This window comes from Oncorhynchus keta, chromosome 1, assembly GCF_023373465.1.
Source record: "Oncorhynchus keta strain PuntledgeMale-10-30-2019 chromosome 1, Oket_V2, whole genome shotgun sequence".
NCBI lineage: Eukaryota > Metazoa > Chordata > Actinopteri > Salmoniformes > Salmonidae > Oncorhynchus > Oncorhynchus keta.
The window spans coordinates 32,004,838-32,026,862 of record NC_068421.1 but is presented as its reverse complement, the minus strand read 5'-3'; the positions used below and the strand labels follow the sequence as shown (position 1 = coordinate 32,026,862).

Here is a 22,025-nt window from a genome sequence, read left to right as displayed (position 1 = left end):
GTATCTAAACTAAATGAGGAAGATCGATACAGACACACACAGATGGCATCATTATTGATCTGCATGTACATATAATAATTCAGCTAAATCTGATCAAATTCTCATTGTCTCTTATGGCATCATTACACAAATGCCTGCCAACACAAACGCAGATCTTCCAAAGGCTAGTGGAGGCCGGTTAGAGGATAGACTACCTGGTAAAGATCCTGTGTGAACGTAGGAGCATTATCATTGACATCCTCCACCAGTATGGTGAGGTTAGCTTCAGTCTGGTGTTTGGAGTCAGTAGCCCTGACAGTCAGCGTGTACCAGGTCTTCTCCTCGTAGTCCAGAGGGGCGGTCAGAGACACCCCGCCCCCGTAGCGGTGGATCCCAAATACGCCCTGGGAAGACAGGTCCAGGTGGAGGGTGTAGGACAGGGCGGGGCCTGAGTCCACGTCATTTCCTGTCACCTGGGTTATTACCGAGCCAACCAGAGTGTCTGGAGGGAGAGGGGAAATTGGAGGGAGAGAGAATGAGGGGGATGGAAGGGAGGAGAGAGAGAGAGAGAGAGAGAGAGAGAGAGAGAGAGAGAGAGAGAGAGAGAGAGAGAGAGAGGAGAGAATGAGGGAGATGGAAGGGAGGAGAGAGAGAGAGAGAGAGAGAGAGAGAGAATGAGGGAGATGGAAGGGAGGAGAGAGAGAGATACATTTTTTTATTGTTTGTTTCACTTGTGTTTATTATCTATTTCACTTGCTTTGGCAATGTAAACATATGGAGAATTGAGAGAGAGAAAACAGGGCTTGTGAGATTGTTATATGGGAACAACATTATAGCCCTAGAACTAGCTCCTACCTCATAACATATCCTATTACATCACGTTGCTTAATAGGAATATATTGCAGACTTCTGATTTCTTTTCTTTCTGAATTGGATATTTTATGCAAGAAACTGTAGACTTCAGATGTACAGCAGGATATGAACAGAGAGGAACTTGGCTTCAGAGGGAGATCACTGGAACTGCTGAGTGCTGTTAGAGAGAGAATGAGTAAGGATCAGGGATAGAGGACTAAAGGTTCACTGTTAAATTGACTGTGTCTCAAATGAGAGATTCTTTATATATACACCCCTTGGTCAAATGGACATAGTGAATAGGGTATCAGAGAGAGAGACAGAGAGAGATCATCTCAATACTTTGAGTGTTTGCTTTAGAGCCTGAAGTGAGATGGGAGAGAGAGAGAGAGAGAGGACTCTGATCTCAGAGAGAGGGAGAGACTGTTGAGAGAGGTCCACGATGATCACCGTGAGGGTCGCCGAGCCGAATCGTGGGAGATGGAAGGATGCCATGGAGATGAAAAAATAAAGTCAGTTGGAGTTTAGTTTATGTTTCAGGTTTCATAACCTTTCATCTCCTGCTGTCTTACATCAGAACCTGAGTTTCCCAGAGCATGACAGAAATGAGGGAGATGGAAGGGAGGAGAGGGAGAGTATTTATAGATTGAAAACAAAGGTTAGCCCACTGAGGGAAACCACATGAGATTGTGAACAAACACACACATAGAGAGGTTTGTGTCCAGATCTCTCGGTCCAGAGATGCTTCCGGTCAGCGAGTCGATCTTGAACAGGCCGCTGAGAGACGAGAGAGAGAGACCTGAGAGGTCAGCCACCACCTGCATCGGATCAAAACAAAAAATCAGAGGTTTTCTTTTGTCTTAAAATGTACATGGTTAGCCATTTCCAATCTGTTTTAAAAAACAGATTTTTCTGTCATTGGCTGTTGTTCAGCCTATTTGCATTGAAAAGCAAAGGGGACAGATGGCACCTCACTTGGTTTGAGGAGAGAGAGCCACCACCTGCATCGGACAGACAGGAAGTTCAAAACAAAAAATCAGTCTTCTGAATCACTGGTTTTCTTTTGAGAGAGAGAGAGATTTGCTGTTCATTGTTTTGAGAGAGAGAGAGAGAGCAATACAAAAAAATATCAAAAATAATAGGGAGATGGGGAAGGGGAAGAGATCAGAGGAAATCAATCAAAACAAAGAACAGATTTACAACAGCTGTGGAACAGTAACAGAACCTGGTAATGAATATGGGACTTGGAACAGTCGAGAGAGAAGAAAAGGGTTCTATATGGCCGTGGTTTCATACAGCATCCTATATATAGGGACGTTGAAAACACACTGCCTTATAGGGAGGAGGAACAGACTGTCACCTCTCAGAACTATCACAGCAGCACTGAAACGTTCCAGGTCTTCTCTACTGTCTAAGAGAGCCCACAACCTAACAATGAGGGAGATGGAAGGTGTGGAGTGAGAGAGAGTGTGTGAGTGTGTGTGTGAGAGAGTGTGTGTGTGTGAGAGTGTGTGTGTGAGAGTGAAGTGTGTGTGTGTGTGTGTGTGATGTGAAGTGTGAGGTGTGTGTGTGTGTGTGTGTGTGTGTGCATGAGAGTGACCTAGAGATGATAGGAAAATGATGTCCCTGTGCCTCTCGAGAGAGAGATAGTTCTGCAGAAGAGGAGGTTGTCATTGACGAAGGATCAGGTTGAGAGAAGGAACTGGAGGATGAGGGAGATGGAAGGGAGGGACTCCTCAGAGAGATGGAGAGATCTCACCTGGTTAGAACAATAACAAGAGAGAGAGACAGATCTCACCTGGTTAGAACAATAACAAGGACAGATCACACCTGGTTAGAACAATAACAAGGACAGATCACACCTGGTTAGAGAGGACAGATCACACCTGGTTAGAACAATAACTCACACCTGGTTAGAACAATAACTAGGACAGGAGATGGAGATCACACCTGGTTAGAACAATAGAACAGATCTCACCTGGTTAGAACAATAACTAGGACAGATCTCACCTGGTTACAACTAACTAGGAGAGAGAGACAGATCACACCTGAGAGAGAGAGAGGTTAGAGAGATCAACCTGGGAGAGAGAGAGATCTCACCTGGTTAGAGAGAGAAGGAGATCTCACCTGAGACAGAGAAGAGAGAGAGAGAGAGAGAGAGAGAGAGTTACAACAATAACTAGGGAGAGAACCAATTGGGCAATGGATATTCATCCTTCTCCTATTCCTTATGAGGGTTTTGTGGAGAAAATGAGACTTTTTGTCAAAATGGAGCAGACCAGTGGAAGAGCTGAGGAGAGAGGGTGTTGAATGAAGGCTGTAGATGGAAGGGTAGGAGTCTGCAGAGAGAGATACATTTTTTTATTGTTTGTTTCACTTGTGTTTATTATCTATTTCACTTGCTTTGGCAATGTAAACATATGTTTCCCATGCCAATAAAGCACCTTGAATTTCTATTGAATTGAGAGAGAGAAAACAGGGCTTGTGAGATTGTTATATGGGAACAACATTATAGCCCTAGAACTAGCTCCTACCTCATAACATATCCTATTACATCACGTTGCTTAATAGGAATATATTGCAGACTTCTGATTTCTTTTCTTTCTGAATTGGATATTTTATGCAAGAAACTGTAGACTTCAGATGTACAGCAGGATATGAACAGAGGGGAACTTGGCTTCAGAACGACTCATAAAAAGGTCAGTTTTATCACTGAGAACTGCTGAGTGCTGTTAGAGAGAGAATGAGTAAGGATCAGGGATAAGATCTCTGGACTAAAGGTTCACTGTTAAATTGACTGTGTCTCAAATGTCTGAGATTCTTTATATATACACCCCTTGGTCAAAAGTAGTGCCCTACATAGTGAATAGGGTATCAGTTGGGTTCAAATACAGTATTTCAAATCATCTCAATACTTTGAGTGTTTGCTTTAGCCTGCCTGAAGTGTCTGATGGGGGGGGGGGTCTGCAGTTGAGACCTGTGGGTCATTGACTTACTCTCTGGTACTCTGATCTCACGCGGCAGAGGGATTGTAGGACTGTTGTCGTTGAGGTCCACGATGATCACCGTGAGGGTCGCCGAGCCGGCCAATCGTGGTGTGCCCCGGTCCGTCGCCGTAACAACCAGCCTGATGCCATGGAGATGAAAAAATAAACTGTCAGTTGGAGTTTAGTTTATGTTTCAGGTTTCATAACCTTTCATCTCCTGCTGTCTTACATCAGAACCTGTTGTTTCCCAGAGCATGACAGAAATATAGATTCCAATACATAGAGAGATTACAGGAACAGGGAGAGTATTTATAGATTGAAAACAAAGGTTAGCCCACTGAGGGAAACCACATGTCAGGCCCATTGTGAACAAACACACACATACACATACACTCACACACTCTCATAACCACATCCCAAGGCCCTGCACCTCACTTGGTTTGTGTCCAGATCTCTCGGTCCATGATAGCGGCGGTGGTGATGCTTCCGGTCAGCGAGTCGATCTTGAACAGGCCGCTGAGAGACGACGACCTCAGGCTATAGGTCACCTGACCATTCTGGCCCTGGTCAAGGTCATCAGCCACCACCTGCATCGGACAGACAGGAAGTCAGAAAGAAAATCAAAACAAAAAAATCAGTCTTCTGATATCACTGGTTTTCTTTTGTCTTAAAAGCAAAGTGTACTTGTGTTTATGGTTAGCCATTTCCAATCTGTTTTAACGTGTAGGAAACAGATTTTTCTGTCATTGGCTGTTGTTCAGCCTTCATTTGCTGTTCATTGTTTTGAATGTTGTTTTGTTTTTGAAAGCAATACAAAAAAATATCAAAAATAATAATAATCTGCCAACACCTGGGGACAGACAGGAAGTCACAAGATCAGAGGAAATCAATCAAAACAAAGAACAGATTTACAACAGCTGTGGAACAGTAACAGAACCTGGTAATGAATATGGGACTTGGAACAGTCGAACCAGAGTTTATAAAAGGGTTCTATATGGCCGTGGTTTCATACAGCATCCTATATATACTCAACAGGGACGTTGAAAACACACTGCCTTATAGGGACAGGAACAGACTGTCACCTCTCAGAACTATCACAGCAGCACTGAAACGTTCCAGGTCTTCTCTACTGTCTAAGCATCTTCTAGCCCACAACCTAACACTCCATCCACAGTCAAGCATAATACAGGTGTGTGTGTGTGTGTGTGTGTGTGTGTGTGTGTGTGTTCTAAACATTAATTACAGTATGTGTGTGTGTGTGTGTGTGTGTGTTGTGTTAATTACAGTATACACAACTCACTATCACACTGTGTGTGTGTTAATTACAGTATACACACCTGTGTGTGTGTTCTAAACATTAATTACAGTGTACACAACTGCATGCATGCTCGTTAGTGTACCTACCTGTATGATAGGAAAATGATATCCCTGTGCCTCTCGTATGTAGGCTACATAGTTCTGCAGCTGGAAGCGCGGCAGGTTGTCATTGACGTCCTGAAGGATCAGGTTGACCGCCATGAAGGAACTGGAGGATGCAGTTTCAGCCTTCACCACTAGGCGGAGTCTAGGGGACTCCTCATAATCCAGCCCCATGGAGCTCTGTACCCAGATCTCACCTGGTTAGAACAATAACAAGCACATATCTCACCTGGTTAGAACAATAACAAGGACAGATCTCACCTGGTTAGAACAATAACAAGGACAGATCACACCTGGTTAGAACAATAACAAGGACAGATCACACCTGGTTAGAACAATAACAAGGACAGATCACACCTGGTTAGAACAATAACTAGGACAGATCACACCTGGTTAGAACAATAACTAGGACAGATCTCACATTAATTACAGTATACACACCTGGTTAGAACAATAATTACAGACAGATCTCACTATCTGGTTAAACATTAATTACAGAACAATAACTAGGACAGATCACACCTGGTTAGAACAATAACTAGGACAGATCTCACCTGGTTAGAACAATAACTAGGACAGATCTCACCTGGTTAGAACAATAACTAGGACATATCTCACCTGGTTAGAACAATAACTAGGACATATCTCACCTGGTTATAACAATAACTAGGACAGATCTCACCTGGTTACAACAATAACTAGGACATATCTCACCTGGTTAGAACAATAACTAGGACATATCTCACTTGTTTACAACAATAACTAGGACAGATCTCATCTAGTTACAACAATAACTAGGGACTGAGAACCAATTGGGCAATGGATATTCATCCTTCTCCTATTCCTTATGAGGGTTTTGTGGAGTGTAAAATGTGTTAACGCACTTTTTTGTCAAAATGGGTTTTATATAATATCCCACCCCAGCAGCTTACCAGTGGAAGAGCTGATTCCAAAGGAGAGTAGGGTGTTGCCACTGAAGATGCTGTAACTGATCCCACTACGGGATCCATCAGGGTACTGGGCCTGAGTCTGCACCACGGCGGTACCTGGAGGAGGACAACACACACCTCACTATCACCCTGTGTTCTATACACACACACCTCACTATCACACTGTGTTCTAAACACACACACCTCACTATCACACTGTGTTCTAAACACACACACCTCACTATCACACTGTGTTCTAAACACACACACCTCACTATCACACTGTGTTCTAAACACACACACCTCACTATCACACTGTGTTCTAAACACACACACCTCACTATCACACTGTGTTCTAAACACACACACCTCACTATCACACTGTGTTCTAAACACACACCTCACTATCACACTGTGTTCTAAACACACACACCTCACTATCACAATGTGTTCTAAACACACACACCTCACTATCACATTGTGTTAAACATTAATTACAGTATACACACCTTACTATCATACTGTGTTCTAAACATTAATTACACACTGTATCACACTGTTCTAAACACACACCAGTATACACACTATCACACTGTGTTCTAAACACACACACTCACTATCACACTGTGTTCTAAACACAGTATACACACCACTATCACACTGTGTTCTAAACATTAATTATAGTATACACACTATCACACTGTGTTCTAAACATTAATTACAGTATACACACCTCACTATCACACTGTGTTCTAAACATTAATTACAGTATACACACTCACTATCAACTGTGTTCTAAACATTAATTACAGTATACACACTCACTATCACACTGTGTTCTAAACATTAATTATAGTATACACACCTCACTATCACACTGTGTTCTAAACATTAATTACAGTATACACACCTCACTATCACACTGTGTTCTAAACATTAATTACACAACTCACTATCACACTGTGTTCTAAACATTACACAGTATACACACCTCACTATCACACTGTGTTCTAAACATTAATTATAGTATACACACTGTGTTCTAAACATTAATTACAGTATACACACCTCACTATCACACTGTGTTCTAAACATTAATTATACACACTCACTATCACACTGTGTTCTAAACATTAATTACAGTATACACACCTCACTATCACACTGTGTTCTAAACATTAATTACAGTATACACACCTCACTATCACACTGTGTTCTAAACATTAATTACAGTAACACCTCACTATCACACTGTGTTCTATAATTACAGTATACACACCTCACTATCACACTGTGTTCTAAACATTAATTACAGTTACACACCTCACTATCACACTGTGTTCTAAACACACACACAATTACAGTCACTATCACACTGTGTTCTAAACATTAATTACAGTATACACACCTCACTATCACACTGTGTTCTAAACATTAATTACAGTATACACACCTCACTATCACACTGTGTTCTAAACATTAATTACACACAGCTCACTATCACACTGTGTTCTAAACATTAATTACAGTATACACACTCACTATCACACTGTGTTCTAAACATTAATTACAGTATACACACCTCACTATCACACTGTGTTCTAAACATTACACACCTCACTATCACACTGTGTTCTAAACATTAATTATAGTATACACACTCACTATCACACTGTGTTCTAAACATTAATTACAGTATACACACCTCACTATCACACTGTGTTCTAAACATTAATTACAGTATACACACCTCACTATCACACTGTGTTCTAAACATTAATTACAGTATACACACTCACTATCACACTGTGTTCTAAACATTAATTACATACACACCTCACTATCACACTGTGTTCTAAACATTAATTACAGTATACACACTCACTATCACACTGTGTTCTAAACATTAATTACAGTATACACACCTCACTATCACACTGTGTTCTAAACATTAATTACAGTATACACAACTCACTATCACACTGTGTTCTAAACATTAATTACAGTATACACACCTCACTATCACACTGTGTTCTAAACATTAATTACAGTATACACACCTCACTATCACACTGTGTTCTAAACATTAATTATAGTATACACACCTCACTATCACACTGTGTTCTAAACATTAATTACAGTATACACACCTCACTATCACACTGTGTTCTAAACATTAATTACAGTATACACACCTTACTATCACACTGTGTTCTAAACATTAATTACAGTATACACACCTCACTATCACACTGTGTTCTAAACATTAATTACAGTATACACACCTCACTATCACACTGTGTTCTAAACATTAATTACAGTATACACACCTCACTATCACACTGTGTTCTAAACATTAATTACAGTATACACACCTCACTATCACACTGTGTTCTAAACATTAATTACAGTATACACACCTCACTATCACACTGTGTTCTAAACATTAATTACAGTATACACACCTCACTATCACACTGTGTTCTAAACATTAATTACAGTATACACACCTCACTACACACCTCACTATCACACTGTGTTCTAAACATTAATTACAGTATACACACCTCACTATCACACTGTGTTCTAAACATTAATTACAGTATACACAACTCACTATCACACTGTGTTCTAAACATTAATTACAGTATACACACCTCACTATCACACTGTGTTCTAAACATTAATTACAGTATACACACCTCACTATCACACTGTGTTCTAAACATTAATTACAGTATACACACCTCACTATCACACTGTGTTCTAAACATTAATTACAGTATACACACCTTACTATCATACTGTGTTCTAAACATTAATTACAGTATACACACCTCACTATCACACTGTGTTCTAAACATTAATTACAGTATACACACCTCACTATCACACTGTGTTCTAAACATTAATTACAGTATACACACCTCACTATCACACTGTGTTCTAAACATTAATTACAGTATACACACCTCACTATCACACTGTGTTCTAAACATTAATTACAGTATACACACCTCACTATCACACTGTGTTCTAAACATTAATTACAGTATACACACCTCACTATCACACTGTGTTCTAAACATTAATTACAGTATACACACCTCACTATCACACTGTGTTCTAAACATTAATTACAGTATACACAACTCACTATCACACTGTGTTCTAAACATTAATTACAGTATACACACCTCACTATCACACTGTGTTCTAAACATTAATTACAGTATACACACCTCACTATCACACTGTGTTCTAAACATTAATTACAGTATACACACCTCACTATCATACTGTGTTCTAAACATTAATTACAGTATACACACCTCACTATCACACTGTGTTCTAAACATTAATTACAGTATACACACCTCACTATCACACTGTGTTCTAAACATTAATTACAGTATACACACCTCACTATCACACTGTGTTCTAAACATTAATTACAGTATACACACCTCACTATCATACTGTGTTCTAAACATTAATTACAGTATACACACCTCACTATCACACTGTGTTCTAAACATTAATTATAGTAGTATACACACACACTCACTATCAGACTGTGTTCTAAACATTAATTACAGTATACACAACTCACTATCACACTGTGTTCTAAACATTAATTACAGTATACACACCTCACTATCACACTGTGTTCTAAACATTAATTACAGTATACACACCTCACTATCACACTGTGTTCTAAACATTAATTACAGTATACACACCTCACTATCACACTGTGTTCTAAACATTAATTACAGTATACACACCTCACTATCACACTGTGTTCTAAACATTAATTACAGTATACACACCTCACTATCACACTGTGTTCTAAACATTAATTACAGTATACACAACTCACTATCACACTGTGTTCTAAACATTAATTACAGTATACACACCTCACTATCACACTGTGTTCTAAACATTAATTACAGTATACACACCTCACTATCACACTGTGTTCTAAACATTAATTACAGTATACACAACTCACTATCACACTGTGTTCTAAACATTAATTACAGTATACACAACTCACTATCAGACTGTGTTCTAAACATTAATTACAGTATACACAACTCACTATCACACTGTGTTCTAAACATTAATTACAGTATACACACCTCACTATCAGACTGTGTTCTAAACATTAATTACAGTATACACACCTCACTATCACACTGTGTTCTAAACATTAATTACAGTATACACACCTCACTATCACACTGTGTTCTAAACATTAATTACAGTATACACACCTCACTATCACACTGTGTTCTAAACATTAATTACAGTATACACACCTCAGGCTCACCTCAGGCTCACAACAAAACAGAATCAAATAAACATGGCCTGTTCCTACCTTTGGCAGCGTTCTCCTGCAGACTGACATCTCTAGCGTGGCGTGAGAAGCGGATCCCCCTGTAGGTCTGTTCTCTGATGTAGATGACCACCACCCCTAGAGAGGACTGGGCTGGGCTGCCCTGGTCCATAGCCTCTACAATCAGAGTCCTCTGGCCCTGGGTCAGTCCCTGCAGCTTCTCTGTAGCCTGGGATGAATGAATGAATGAATAAATGAAAGTATTTTCATCTGAAGTCTCCCTATACAAGCCATCCCTTGCAGGGGTTATTTAAATACCCTGATGAATAATGAAACAACACCTGTATGTCCCCGGTCAGAGAGTTAATGGTGAAGCCCCGGACAGGGCTGGCGAAGCGGTAGAACACTGAGCCGTTGGCCCCAAAGTCACGGTCCTCCGCCCGCATGGTGGCCAGGACGCGGTGGGAGGAGACACTGGAGAAGAAGAAGAATTTTATTCTAATTTTAAAAATCCTAAACATGGATGACCAACTAAAACCTGGGCACAACAGTAGGTGATGGCATCTAAGACACACAACAGTAGATGATGGCATCTAAGACACACAACAGTAGATGATGGCATCTAAGACACACAACATCAGATGATGGCATCTAAGACACACAACAGTAGATGATGGCATCTAAGACACACAACAGTAGATGATGGCATCTAAGACACACAACAGTAGATGATGGCATCTAAGACACACAACAGTAGATGATGGCATCTAAGACACACAACAGTAGATGATGGCATCTAAGACACACAACAGTAGATGATGGCATCTAAGACACACAACAGTAGATGATGGCATCTAAGACACACAACAGTAGATGATGGCATCTAAGACACACAACAGTAGATGATGGCATCTAAGACACACAACAGTAGATGATGGCATCTAAGACACACAACAGTAGATGATGGACATCTAGAGACATCTAAGACAACAGACACACAACAGTAGATGATGGCATCTAAGACACACAACAGTAGATGATGGCATCTAAGACACACAACAGTAGGTGATGGCATCTAAGACACACAACAGTAGATGATGGCATCTAAGACACACAACAGTAGATGATGGCATCTAAGACACACAACAGTAGATGATGGCATCTAAGACACACAACAGTAGATGATGGCATCTAAGACACACAACAGTAGATGATGGCATCTAAGACACACAACAGTAGATGATGGCATCTAAGACACACAACAGTAGATGATGGCATCTAAGACACACAACAGTAGATGATGGCATCTAAGACACACAACAGCAGGTGATGGCATCTAAGACACACAACAGTAGATGATGGCATCTAAGACACACAACAGTACATGATGGCATCTAAGACACACAACAGTAGATGGTGGCATCTAAGACATCTAAGACACACAACAGTAGGTGATGGCATCTAAGACACACAACAGTAGATGATGGCATCTAAGACACACAACAGTAGATGGTGGCATCTAAGACACACAACAGTAGGTGATGGCATCTAAGACACACAACAGTAGATGGTGGCATCTAAGACACACAACAGTAGGTGATGGCATCTAAGACACACAACAGTAGATGATGGCATCTAAGACACAAAACAGTAGATGATGGCATCTAAGACACACAACAGTAGATGATGGCATCTAAGACACACAACAGTAGATGATGGCATCTAAGACACACAAGAGATGGCAGACACACAACAGTGATGATGGCATCTAAGACACACAACAGTAGATGATGGCATCTAAGACACACAACTAAGACACACAACAGTAGGTGATGGCATCTAAGACACACAACAGTAGATGATGGCATCTAAGACACACAACAGTAGATGATGGCATCTAAGACACACAACAGTAGATGATGGCATCTAAGACACACAACAGTAGATGATGGCATCTAAGACACACAACAGTAGATGATGGCATCTAAGACACACAACAGTAGGTGATGGCATCTAAGACACACAACAGTAGATGATGGCATCTAAGACACACAACAGTAGGTGATGGCATCTAAGACACACAACAGTAGGTGATGGCATCTAAGACACACAACAGTAGATGGTGGCATCTAAGACACACAACAGTAGATGGTGGCATCTAAGACACACAACAGTAGATGATGGCATCTAAGACACACAACATTAGATGATGGCATCTAAGACACACAACAGTAGATGATGGCATCTAAGACACACAACAGTAGATGATGGCATCTAAGACACACAACAGTAGATGATGGCATCTAAGACACACAACAGTAGATGATGGCATCTAAGACACACAACAGTAGATGATGGCATCTAAGACACACAACAGTAGATGATGGCATCTAAGACACACAACAGTAGATGATGGCATCTAAGACACACAACAGTAGATGATGGCATCTAAGACACACTAACAGTAGATGATGGCATCTAAGACACACAACAGTAGATGATGGCATCTAAGACACACAGTAGATGTAGATGATGTGGCATCTAAGACACACAACAGTAGATGGTGGCATCTAAGACACACAACAGTAGATGATGGCATCTAAGACACACAACAGTAGATGATGGCATCTAAGACACACAACAGTAGATGATGGCATCTAAGACACACAACAGTAGATGATGGCATCTAAGACACACAACAGTAGATGATGGCATCTAAGACACACAACAGTAGATGATGGCATCTAAGACACACAACAGTAGATGATGGCATCTAAGACACACAACAGTAGATGATGGCATCTAAGACACACAACAGTAGATGATGGCATCTAAGACACACAACAGTAGATGATGGCATCTAAGACACACAACAGCAGGTGATGGCATCTAAGACACACAACAGTAGATGATGGCATCTAAGACACACAACAGTACATGATGGCATCTAAGACACACAACAGTAGATGGTGGCATCTAAGACACACAACAGTAGATGATGGCATCTAAGACACACAACAGTAGATGATGGCATCTAAGACACACAACAGTAGATGATGGCATCTATAAGACAGATGATGGCACAACAGTAGATGATGGCATCTAAGACACACAACAGTAGATGATGGCATCTAAGACACACAACAGTAGATGATGGCATCTAAGACACACAACAGTAGATGATGGCATCTAAGACACTAACAGTAGATGATGGCATCTAAGACACACAACAGTAGATGATGGCATCTAAGACACACAACAGTAGATGATGGCATCTAAGACACACAACAGTAGATGATGGCATCTAAGACACACAACAGTAGATGATGGCATCTAAGACACACAACAGTAGATGATGGCATCTAAGACACACAGTAGATGATGGCATCAAGACACACAACAGTAGATGATGGCATCTAAGACACACAACAGTAGATGGTGGCTAAGACACACAACAGTAGATGATGGCATCTAAGACACACAACAGTAGATGATGGCATCTAAGACACACAACAGTAGATGATGGCATCTAAGACACACAACAGTAGATGATGGCATCTAAGACACACAACAGTAGATGATGGCATCTATAAGACACACAACAGTAGATGATGGCATCTAAGACACACAACAGTAGATGATGGCATCTAAGACACACAACAGTAGATGATGGCATCTAAGACACACAACAGTAGATGATGGCATCTAAGACACACAACAGTAGATGATGGCATCTAAGACACACAACAGTAGATGATGGCATCTAAGACACACATCTAAGACAGTAGATGATGGCATCTAAGACACACAACAGTAGATGATGGCATCTAAGACACACAACAGTAGATGATGGCATCTAAGACACACAACAGTAGATGGTGGCATCTAAGACACACAACAGTAGATGATGGCATCTAAGACACACAACAGTAGATGATGGCATCTAAGACACACAACAGTAGATGGTGGCATCTAAGACACACAACAGCAGGTGATGGCATCTAAGACACACAACAGTAGATGATGGCATCTAAGACACACAACAGTAGATGGTGGCATCTAAGACACACAACAGTAGATGATGGCATCTAAGACACACAACAGTAGATGATGGCATCTAAGACACACAACAGTAGATGGTGGCATCTAAGACACACAACAGTAGATGATGGCATCTAAGACACACAACAGTAGATGGTGGCATCTAAGACACACAACAGTAGATGGTGGCATCTAAGACACACAACAGTAGATGATGGCATCTAAGACACACAACAGTAGATGATGGCATCTAAGACACACAACAGTAGATGGTGGCATCTAAGACACACAACAGTAGATGATGGCATCTAAGACACACAACAGTAGATGGTGGCATCTAAGACACACAACAGTAGATGATGGCATCTAAGACACACAACAGTAGATGGTGGCATCTAAGACACACAACAGTAGATGGTGGCATGCAACAAAGAAGACATGTGAAAGACAAAACAGTACACATAAACCCTCCGGATGCAAGCCCACTCCAAACCAGATTCTTCCTTGTCAGACATGGGATTCGAACTGACAGACTTCCTCTTCGCTAACCTGTAGGCTACCTACCTGGAGGCAGAGATGTTGATAACCAGGGGATCCTGGATGAAGAATGGAGCGTTGTCGTTCACGTCCTGTACATACACATTGACCGTGGCGGTGGAGTTGCGTGGGCTGGCGGGGGACGGGTCTGTGGCACAGACATCGAAAGTGTACGACGCGGTTCGCTCCCGGTCGAGCGGCGCGGCGGTGATGACATGTCCCGTGTGCTGGTCAATGATGAACATGCCCTGGGAACCGCGCAACAGGAAGTACAGCACCTGGGATGAGAACAGAGCACAGTCGATTAGATTAGATTACAAAAAGTAACATCACTTTTAATGCTTAATGAATCCTCCATTAACCCTTTGAAGGTCTAGATAGATGGCTTCCTTTTGTTAGCAAAATATCATAAAGGGTGGCAAAAGTGTTATGCTACATTTGGCAAACCTTAAGGGGGCTCAGGAGTCATAGGGCTCTAATCAAAAGTAGTACACTATGTAGGGACTAGGGTGCCATTTGGGACGCAAGCCTATGAGTTCAGTCTGTGTACCTGGCTGTTAGACCCTTGGTCCAGGTCAGTAGCAGAGACCTCCAGCACCAGGGAGCCAATAGGAGCATCCTCAGAGAGGTCAGCGATGTAGCTGGGGCTGGTGAACTGGGGGCTGTGGTCGTTGACGTCCAGGAGAGTGACCTCTACAGTGGCCGTGCTGCTCAGGGCCGGAGAGCCCCCGTCAAGGGCTGTCACTGTCAGACTGTACCTGGCCCTACGTTCCCTGTCCAGCGGTCTGGAGGTGGAGAGAACACCTGACTTCCTGTCCACACGGAAGTCACCTGATGGGTCGCCTGCTAGAGGAGGGAGGGAGGAAGTGGGAGAAACAGAAGAGGAAAAAGGAAGCGAGGAGGAGGCGAGAAAGAGATGCAGAATATGAAAGGTAAATCTCTCAATTGCGATCAATGGATTAGTAAATTATGAATTCAATTGGATTCCTGTGATCTACAAATAGTTGGATCTTACCTGTGATCTTGTAGGTCATCTCTCCGCTGTCTCCAGTGTCCAGGTCCGTAGCTCTGAGGGTGAACAGCTCAACAGCCTCCATGTTCTCAGGCACCTCCAGACTGTAGTACAGTCTACTGAACGTTGGGGCGTTGTCATTCTCATCCAACATCCGGATCCTCACTGACGCCCGGGCAAAGTTAGGAGGCATGCCACCGTCTCGGGCATACACTGGACAACAGGGGAGAATAGGAATTAAACAAGGCTTCAGCAGTCTAAAAGTGTTTGTTATCTATTTATTAACTAAACCATATTGTGTTTCTTAGAGAGATTTAAGACAAACAGAGAAAATAACACCAACATGGCCATTGTACCACTCATGTATCCCATAAAGTCAGAACTATAAAAACATGGCCAGTTTGGAATGCTGTGGGTTCCTCATATAAAGGGCCAGTTGACTGTCATAGTGTACAGTTGTGGGGCCTCTCTGTCCAGGGCTTTAGTGGTTAGGATTAGGATAAGGGTCAGGGTTAAGGACCAGGGTTAGAGCCAGGAGTTAGGCTGAGGGGTTATGGGTTAAGGGTCAGGGGACAGGGTCAAATGTTATGGTCAGAGCCAGTTACCTGTCAGTGTGTATTGTTCCTGTGCCTCTCTGTCCAGGGCTTTAGTGGTGGTTATAACACCTGTAGCTGGGTGAATGCTGAAACCCTCATCAGAGATGCCTCCATATGTCACCTGGCCATTGGTACCTGGCGAGAGAGAGACAGAAAGAGAGAGAAGGAGCATATGAAGTCAAACCCGAATACTATCTGTCCGCAGCCTACACCATCCCCTTGGCCCTTACCTTCAATGTTCTGAAGATGTGAAGGGTCTGGGTAGGTATACACACTGCAGCAGTGGTGGAGCTTCCACAATATTGCTTCCATCTTACAGATACAGTTTGAAAACATCAAAGGGTTAGGGCCAGTGGGAAGTTGTAGGGAAAAGGATTGGAGCCGGCTGTGTAAGTCAAATGGGCATCATTTTCATAGGGAGCTGGGCCGGCAGAGTCCTATTCCATTCAGTCATGTTATACTTTGAGCCCTCTCTACCCCCGGGCACTGAAAACATGCGCAAATAAGTGTTGCGGAAAAAAAAACACGATAATTTTTTCTCACCAAAAAGAGCAAAGACAGCAGCATTCCTGTTTTTATTTGTTTGTAGTTGGTTTTGCTGTGTAAGCGGATGGCTGGGCTGCACCGGGGTGGGCGGAGGCTGGTAGATTGTGTGTGTGTGTGTGTGTTGTGTTGTGTGTGTGTGATAGCGTGCTAACAGAGAAAGACTCTGGCACCATCACCTTACCCCACTAATCACTCTGGAGAGAAACTTTATAATCCTTCTGGGTTATGTGCTCTTGACTAACTCCAGGGGAATGTGAACACACACACTCACACAAACAGACACACACACACTCACCGTCCCCCAGCACGGTCTTCAATTAAAACCAACTGTTACTGCCGATGCTGATGATGTGAACATGCGTTGAACACATGGAGGATCAACACTTAGAACAAGAGGCTCTGCTGGCTGACACTGAGTTTAAAAAATTTAAAGAAACAGTACAGCAAATATGTAGAAGAACTGTGTGTCATCATGTGTACTTTGTATATTACTATGTCATAAAGAAAGCCACCATAACATATAGTTTATGATGAGGGCTTTACAGTCATGTGCTTGTCAGTGCTGTATACTATGTATGTAACGACTGAATCTCCTGTGTTAGCCCACTGAGCTCAAGCCTCTCACCTTGGTCCAGGTCGGAGGCTGACACCACCAGAACAGTGGTTCCTGCAGGCTGGTTCTCTGTAATCTGGGCTTGGTACTGCTTCTCCTGGAACCAGGGCACCTGGTCGTTCACGTCGATGACCTGGACAGACAGCAGCTGGCTGGATGAGAGCGCTGGTACCCCGTGGTCCTGGGCTACGATGGTCAGGTTGAACAGGACCTGCTCCTCCCGGTCGATGGGCTTCAGGATAGACAGAGAACCTGGAAAAGTAGAGGAGAGGGGTAAGAGAGGGAGCCTGGGGTGGAGGAGAGGAGTTAGAGAGGGAGCCAGGGGTGGAGGAGAGGAGAGGAGTTATAGAGGGAGCCAAGGGTGGAGGAGAGGAGAGGAGTTAGAGAGGGAGCCTGGGGTGGAGGAGAGGAGAGGGGTTAGAGAGCGAGCCTGGGTTGGAGGAGAGGGGTAAGAGAACAATCCTGGGGTGGAGGAGAGGAGAGGGGTTAGAGAGGGAGCCTGGGGTGGAGGAGAGGAGTTATAGAGAGCGAGCCTGGGGTGGAGGAGAGGGGTAAGAGAAGGATCCTGGGGTGGTGGAGAGGAGAGGGGTTAGAGAGCGAGCCTGGGGTGGAGGAGAGGGGTAAGAGAAGGATCCTGGGGTGGAGGAGAGGAGTTAGAGAGGGAGCCAGGGGTGGAGGAGAGGAGTTAGAGAGGGAGCCTGGGGTGGAGGAGATGAGAGGGGTTAGAGAGCGAGCCTGGGGTGGAGGAGAGAGGTAAGAGAAGGATCCTGGGGTGGAGGAGAGGAGAGGGGTTAGAGAGGGAGCTTGGGGTGGAGGAGAGGAGAGGGGTTAGAGAGCGAGCCTAGGGTGGAGGAGAGGGGTAAGAGAAAGATCCTGGGGTGGAGGAGAGGAGAGGGGTTAGAGAGGGAGCCTGGGTGGAGGAGAGGGGTTAGAGAGGGAGCCTGGGGTGGAGGAGAGGAGTTATAGAGGGAGCTTGGGGTGGAGGAGAGGGGTAAGAGAGGGAGTCTGGGGTGGAGGAGAGGAGCTAGAGAGGGAGCCTAGGGTGGAGGAGAGGAGCTAGAGAGGGAGCCTGGGGTGGAGGGGAGGAGCTAGAGAGGGAGCCTAGGGTGGAGGAGAGGAGTTAGAGAGGAAGCCTAGGGTGGAGGAGAGGAGAGGAGCTGGAGAGGGAGCCTGGGGTGGAGGAGAGGAGCTAGAGAGGGAGCCTGGGGTGGAGGAGAGGAGCTAGAGAGGGAGCCTAGGGTGGAGGAGAGGAGTTAGAGAGGAAGCCTAGGGTGGAGGAGAGGAGAGGAGCTAGAGAGGGAGCCTGGGGTGGAGGAGAGGAGCTAGAGAGGGAGCCTGGGGTGGAGGAGAGGAGCTAGAGAGGGAGCCTAGGGTGGAGGAGAGGAGAGGAGCTAGAAAGGGAGCCGGGGGTGGAGGAGAGGAGCTAGAGAGGAAGCCTGGGGTCGAGGAGAGGAGTTAGAGAGGAAGCCTAGGGTGGAGGAGAGGAGAGGAGCTAGAGAGGAAGCCTGGGGTCGAGGAGAGGAGCTAGAGAGGGAGCCTGGGGTGGAGGAGAGGAGAGGAGCTAGAGAGGAAGCCTGGGGTGGAGGAGAGGAGCTAGAGAGGGAGCCTGGGGTGGAGGAGAGGAGAGGAGCTAGAGAGGGAGCCTGGGGTGGAGGAGAGGAGAGGAGCTAGAGAGGAAGCCTGGGGTGGAGAGGAGCTAGAGAGGGAGCCTGGGGTGGAGGAGAGGAGATGATACATATTCAAGGATGGAGAGAGAGCCTAGGGAGAGCCCTGGTCAAAAGTAGTGAACTTAGTTGGGATGCAGGGTGCTATTGGGAAGCAGACTCAGCTGGTCCCTCTCCCTACCTATTGTGCAGTCACACCCTGTGAAAGGTCCCTGTGGTCCAGCACAATTCTGCTAGCTTCAACTTCTACTGCTAGCTTTAACACACTGCTAGCTCCAACACTCTGCTAGCTTCAAGTTTCACTGCTAGCTCCAACACTCTGCTAGCTCCAACACTCCACTAGCGTCAACTTTCACTGCTAGCTCCAACACTCTGCTAGCTTCACAACTCTGCTAGCTTCGCTTTCACTGCTAGCTTCACTTCTCTGGTAGCTTCATCTTTCACCAGTGATTCTTCCCTCTCCGTCGGAGGCCAAGCGCTGCTCCTTGCCAAGAGCTTCACTTACTTACACACACCCACCCACCCTGTTCACCCAGTCATCTGTGTGTGTGGATCTATTCCCATGAAAGGCAGAAACAAAACACCAAAGAACCCCAACCTCAGACTGCTGGGAACCATTAAACGAGCGATTAGAACTGCATGTGTGTGTGTGCGTGTTTGTGTGTGTGACTCAGTCCCTCTTTTGAGACTTTGATAACACCCACACACACGCACACTATTTGCAGTTTGGTCTTCTGGGCTTTGTTGTGGTGTGTGAGACATGCGTTGACCCTGGCTCCACCCCTCCCCCACTGCCCCACCAATCAGGAACCAAGGAATCCCCTGGTCGGCTGAGGAGATAGAAACAGGAAGCTGTCAATATCTATCAGGTGTGTCACAGAGAGAGGGCGGCCATATTGATCTGGTTCCAGTATGTGTGTGTGTGTGTGTGTGTGTGTGTGTGTGTGTGTGTGTGTGTGTGTGTGTGTGTGTGTGTGTGTGTGTGTGTGTGTGTGTGTGTGTGTGCCCGTGTGCGCGCGCGTGTGTGTGTGTGTGTGTGTGTGTGTGTGTGTGTGTGTGTGTGTGTGTGTGTGTGTGTGTGTGTGTGTGTGTGTGTGTGTGTGTGTGTGTGTATACATTCATGCCTTGCACATCTTGAACTGGTTCCAGCAATGCAGGTAATTAGTCAGTATAATGACAGTTAATGGCATGAGTTAATCCTCTGACCACCTGGTCTGCTCCTGCCTGTCAATCCTGTCCACCGGCCCAGGCCAGGGTCTACGATGACAGGAGAAACGGTCCCATCACTACACATTCTGTTTTGGTTAGGTTCCCATTACACCAGTACAACAGGGAGCTGTGTAGGAGAAGCCTACTACAGATCATGGTAACCGTGGATCCTTCTGGGTGGAGGGTGGGTGTCTCTTAACTCTATTAAGGGTTCTTTCCACCTCTGGGCTAAATGGAAATATTAAATCAAACTATGTGTGTCGAGTTTCCCTTTGATCCAGATGAATCCCAGTCAACTCCTGGATTAAACCTCTTTATTTTGGATTTTTTTTGGTCCAGGAGTAGGCTTAATCTAGGCCTGAGAATTTGCCCCTGAAAGTTTTAAATTTGTATCAATTTGTGTAAGACGACACTTCCCTAGACTAATCCTATTCATAGAAGAAACTAATAGAATGTCTAACATGAGAAGAAACATGTGAGAGCAAGGAAACATCTTTACCTTAGTTCACCTCAGTCTTCAGAACTGTGACTGCTCTACTCTAATACAACCATACATACACAATAAAACACTACGTAAACCAAAGAGACTGGAATTCCTCTCTCCTCTCGCCACTAACGCTGACCATACTAAAGGCTCTGGGGCAAGTTATCTCAGAGAGTACGGAGATACAGAGAAAACAACAAACCCAAAAACTTAAAACAGAACCAACATAACCCCCCTCATCCTTCCTTCCCCTCCCGCCTCACTCTCTCTTTGACGGTTGCGGCTCATTAAGGCATGAAATTGAAATGGAGTCAGTGCTGTGCCCTCTCTTTCCTCTGCTCCCAGGGCCAGGTAACGAGAAGGAGAGGGAAGCCCTAATCTCAGCGATGCATTGCAGGCCTGGTGTGTGTGTGTTTGTGTGTGTGTGTGTGTAATCTCAGCGCAGCACGGCAGCCCTGCCCGTTGCGTGTCTAGCACTGTATGTTCACTGCCAGCCACACTCGCTCCGGCCTTCTGCTATGGAAAAAGTAGTTAAACTGCAGCCAGATAGCTGTATCGTTACTTACAGCGGTGGTGGTTGTTACAGCTGCAGCAGTGTTGGAGGTGGTAGGGATTAGCGCTCAGGTAGGCAGGCATACGCAATGTACTGGGGTAACTTCGTTAACTCTGATTCGTCTCTCACACGACATCTCTTCACACGTCCCTGTTTATACTGTTTTAACTGTGCTGGGGCCTGATTATAGGTTGAAAATTATGAGACTCTCTCACAGACTCAACCACATGCAAGCTAGTAATATGGTACCAATAGCCTT

The 22,025-nt window shown here is 44.1% G+C and overlaps 1 protein-coding gene across 1 annotated transcript in view; it reads right to left on the bottom strand.

The window, feature by feature from the left end:
* LOC118395428 (protocadherin-16-like) overlaps positions 1 to 22,025 on the bottom strand; it is a 201,745-nt gene that overhangs the window by 6,296 nt on the left and 173,424 nt on the right. The window contains exons 14-25 of the mRNA XM_052521787.1: positions 17,869 to 18,108; positions 16,707 to 16,832; positions 16,105 to 16,314; positions 15,640 to 15,935; positions 15,117 to 15,367; positions 10,853 to 10,985; positions 10,554 to 10,740; positions 6,170 to 6,283; positions 5,223 to 5,434; positions 4,254 to 4,405; positions 3,828 to 3,958; positions 195 to 481 (exon numbers count right to left, since the gene is read on the bottom strand). Of these exons, the coding sequence (XP_052377747.1) occupies positions 195 to 481; positions 3,828 to 3,958; positions 4,254 to 4,405; positions 5,223 to 5,434; positions 6,170 to 6,283; positions 10,554 to 10,740; positions 10,853 to 10,985; positions 15,117 to 15,367; positions 15,640 to 15,935; positions 16,105 to 16,314; positions 16,707 to 16,832; positions 17,869 to 18,108 (2,339 nt within the window). The remainder of the gene's footprint in view (positions 1 to 194; positions 482 to 3,827; positions 3,959 to 4,253; positions 4,406 to 5,222; positions 5,435 to 6,169; positions 6,284 to 10,553; positions 10,741 to 10,852; positions 10,986 to 15,116; positions 15,368 to 15,639; positions 15,936 to 16,104; positions 16,315 to 16,706; positions 16,833 to 17,868; positions 18,109 to 22,025) is intronic.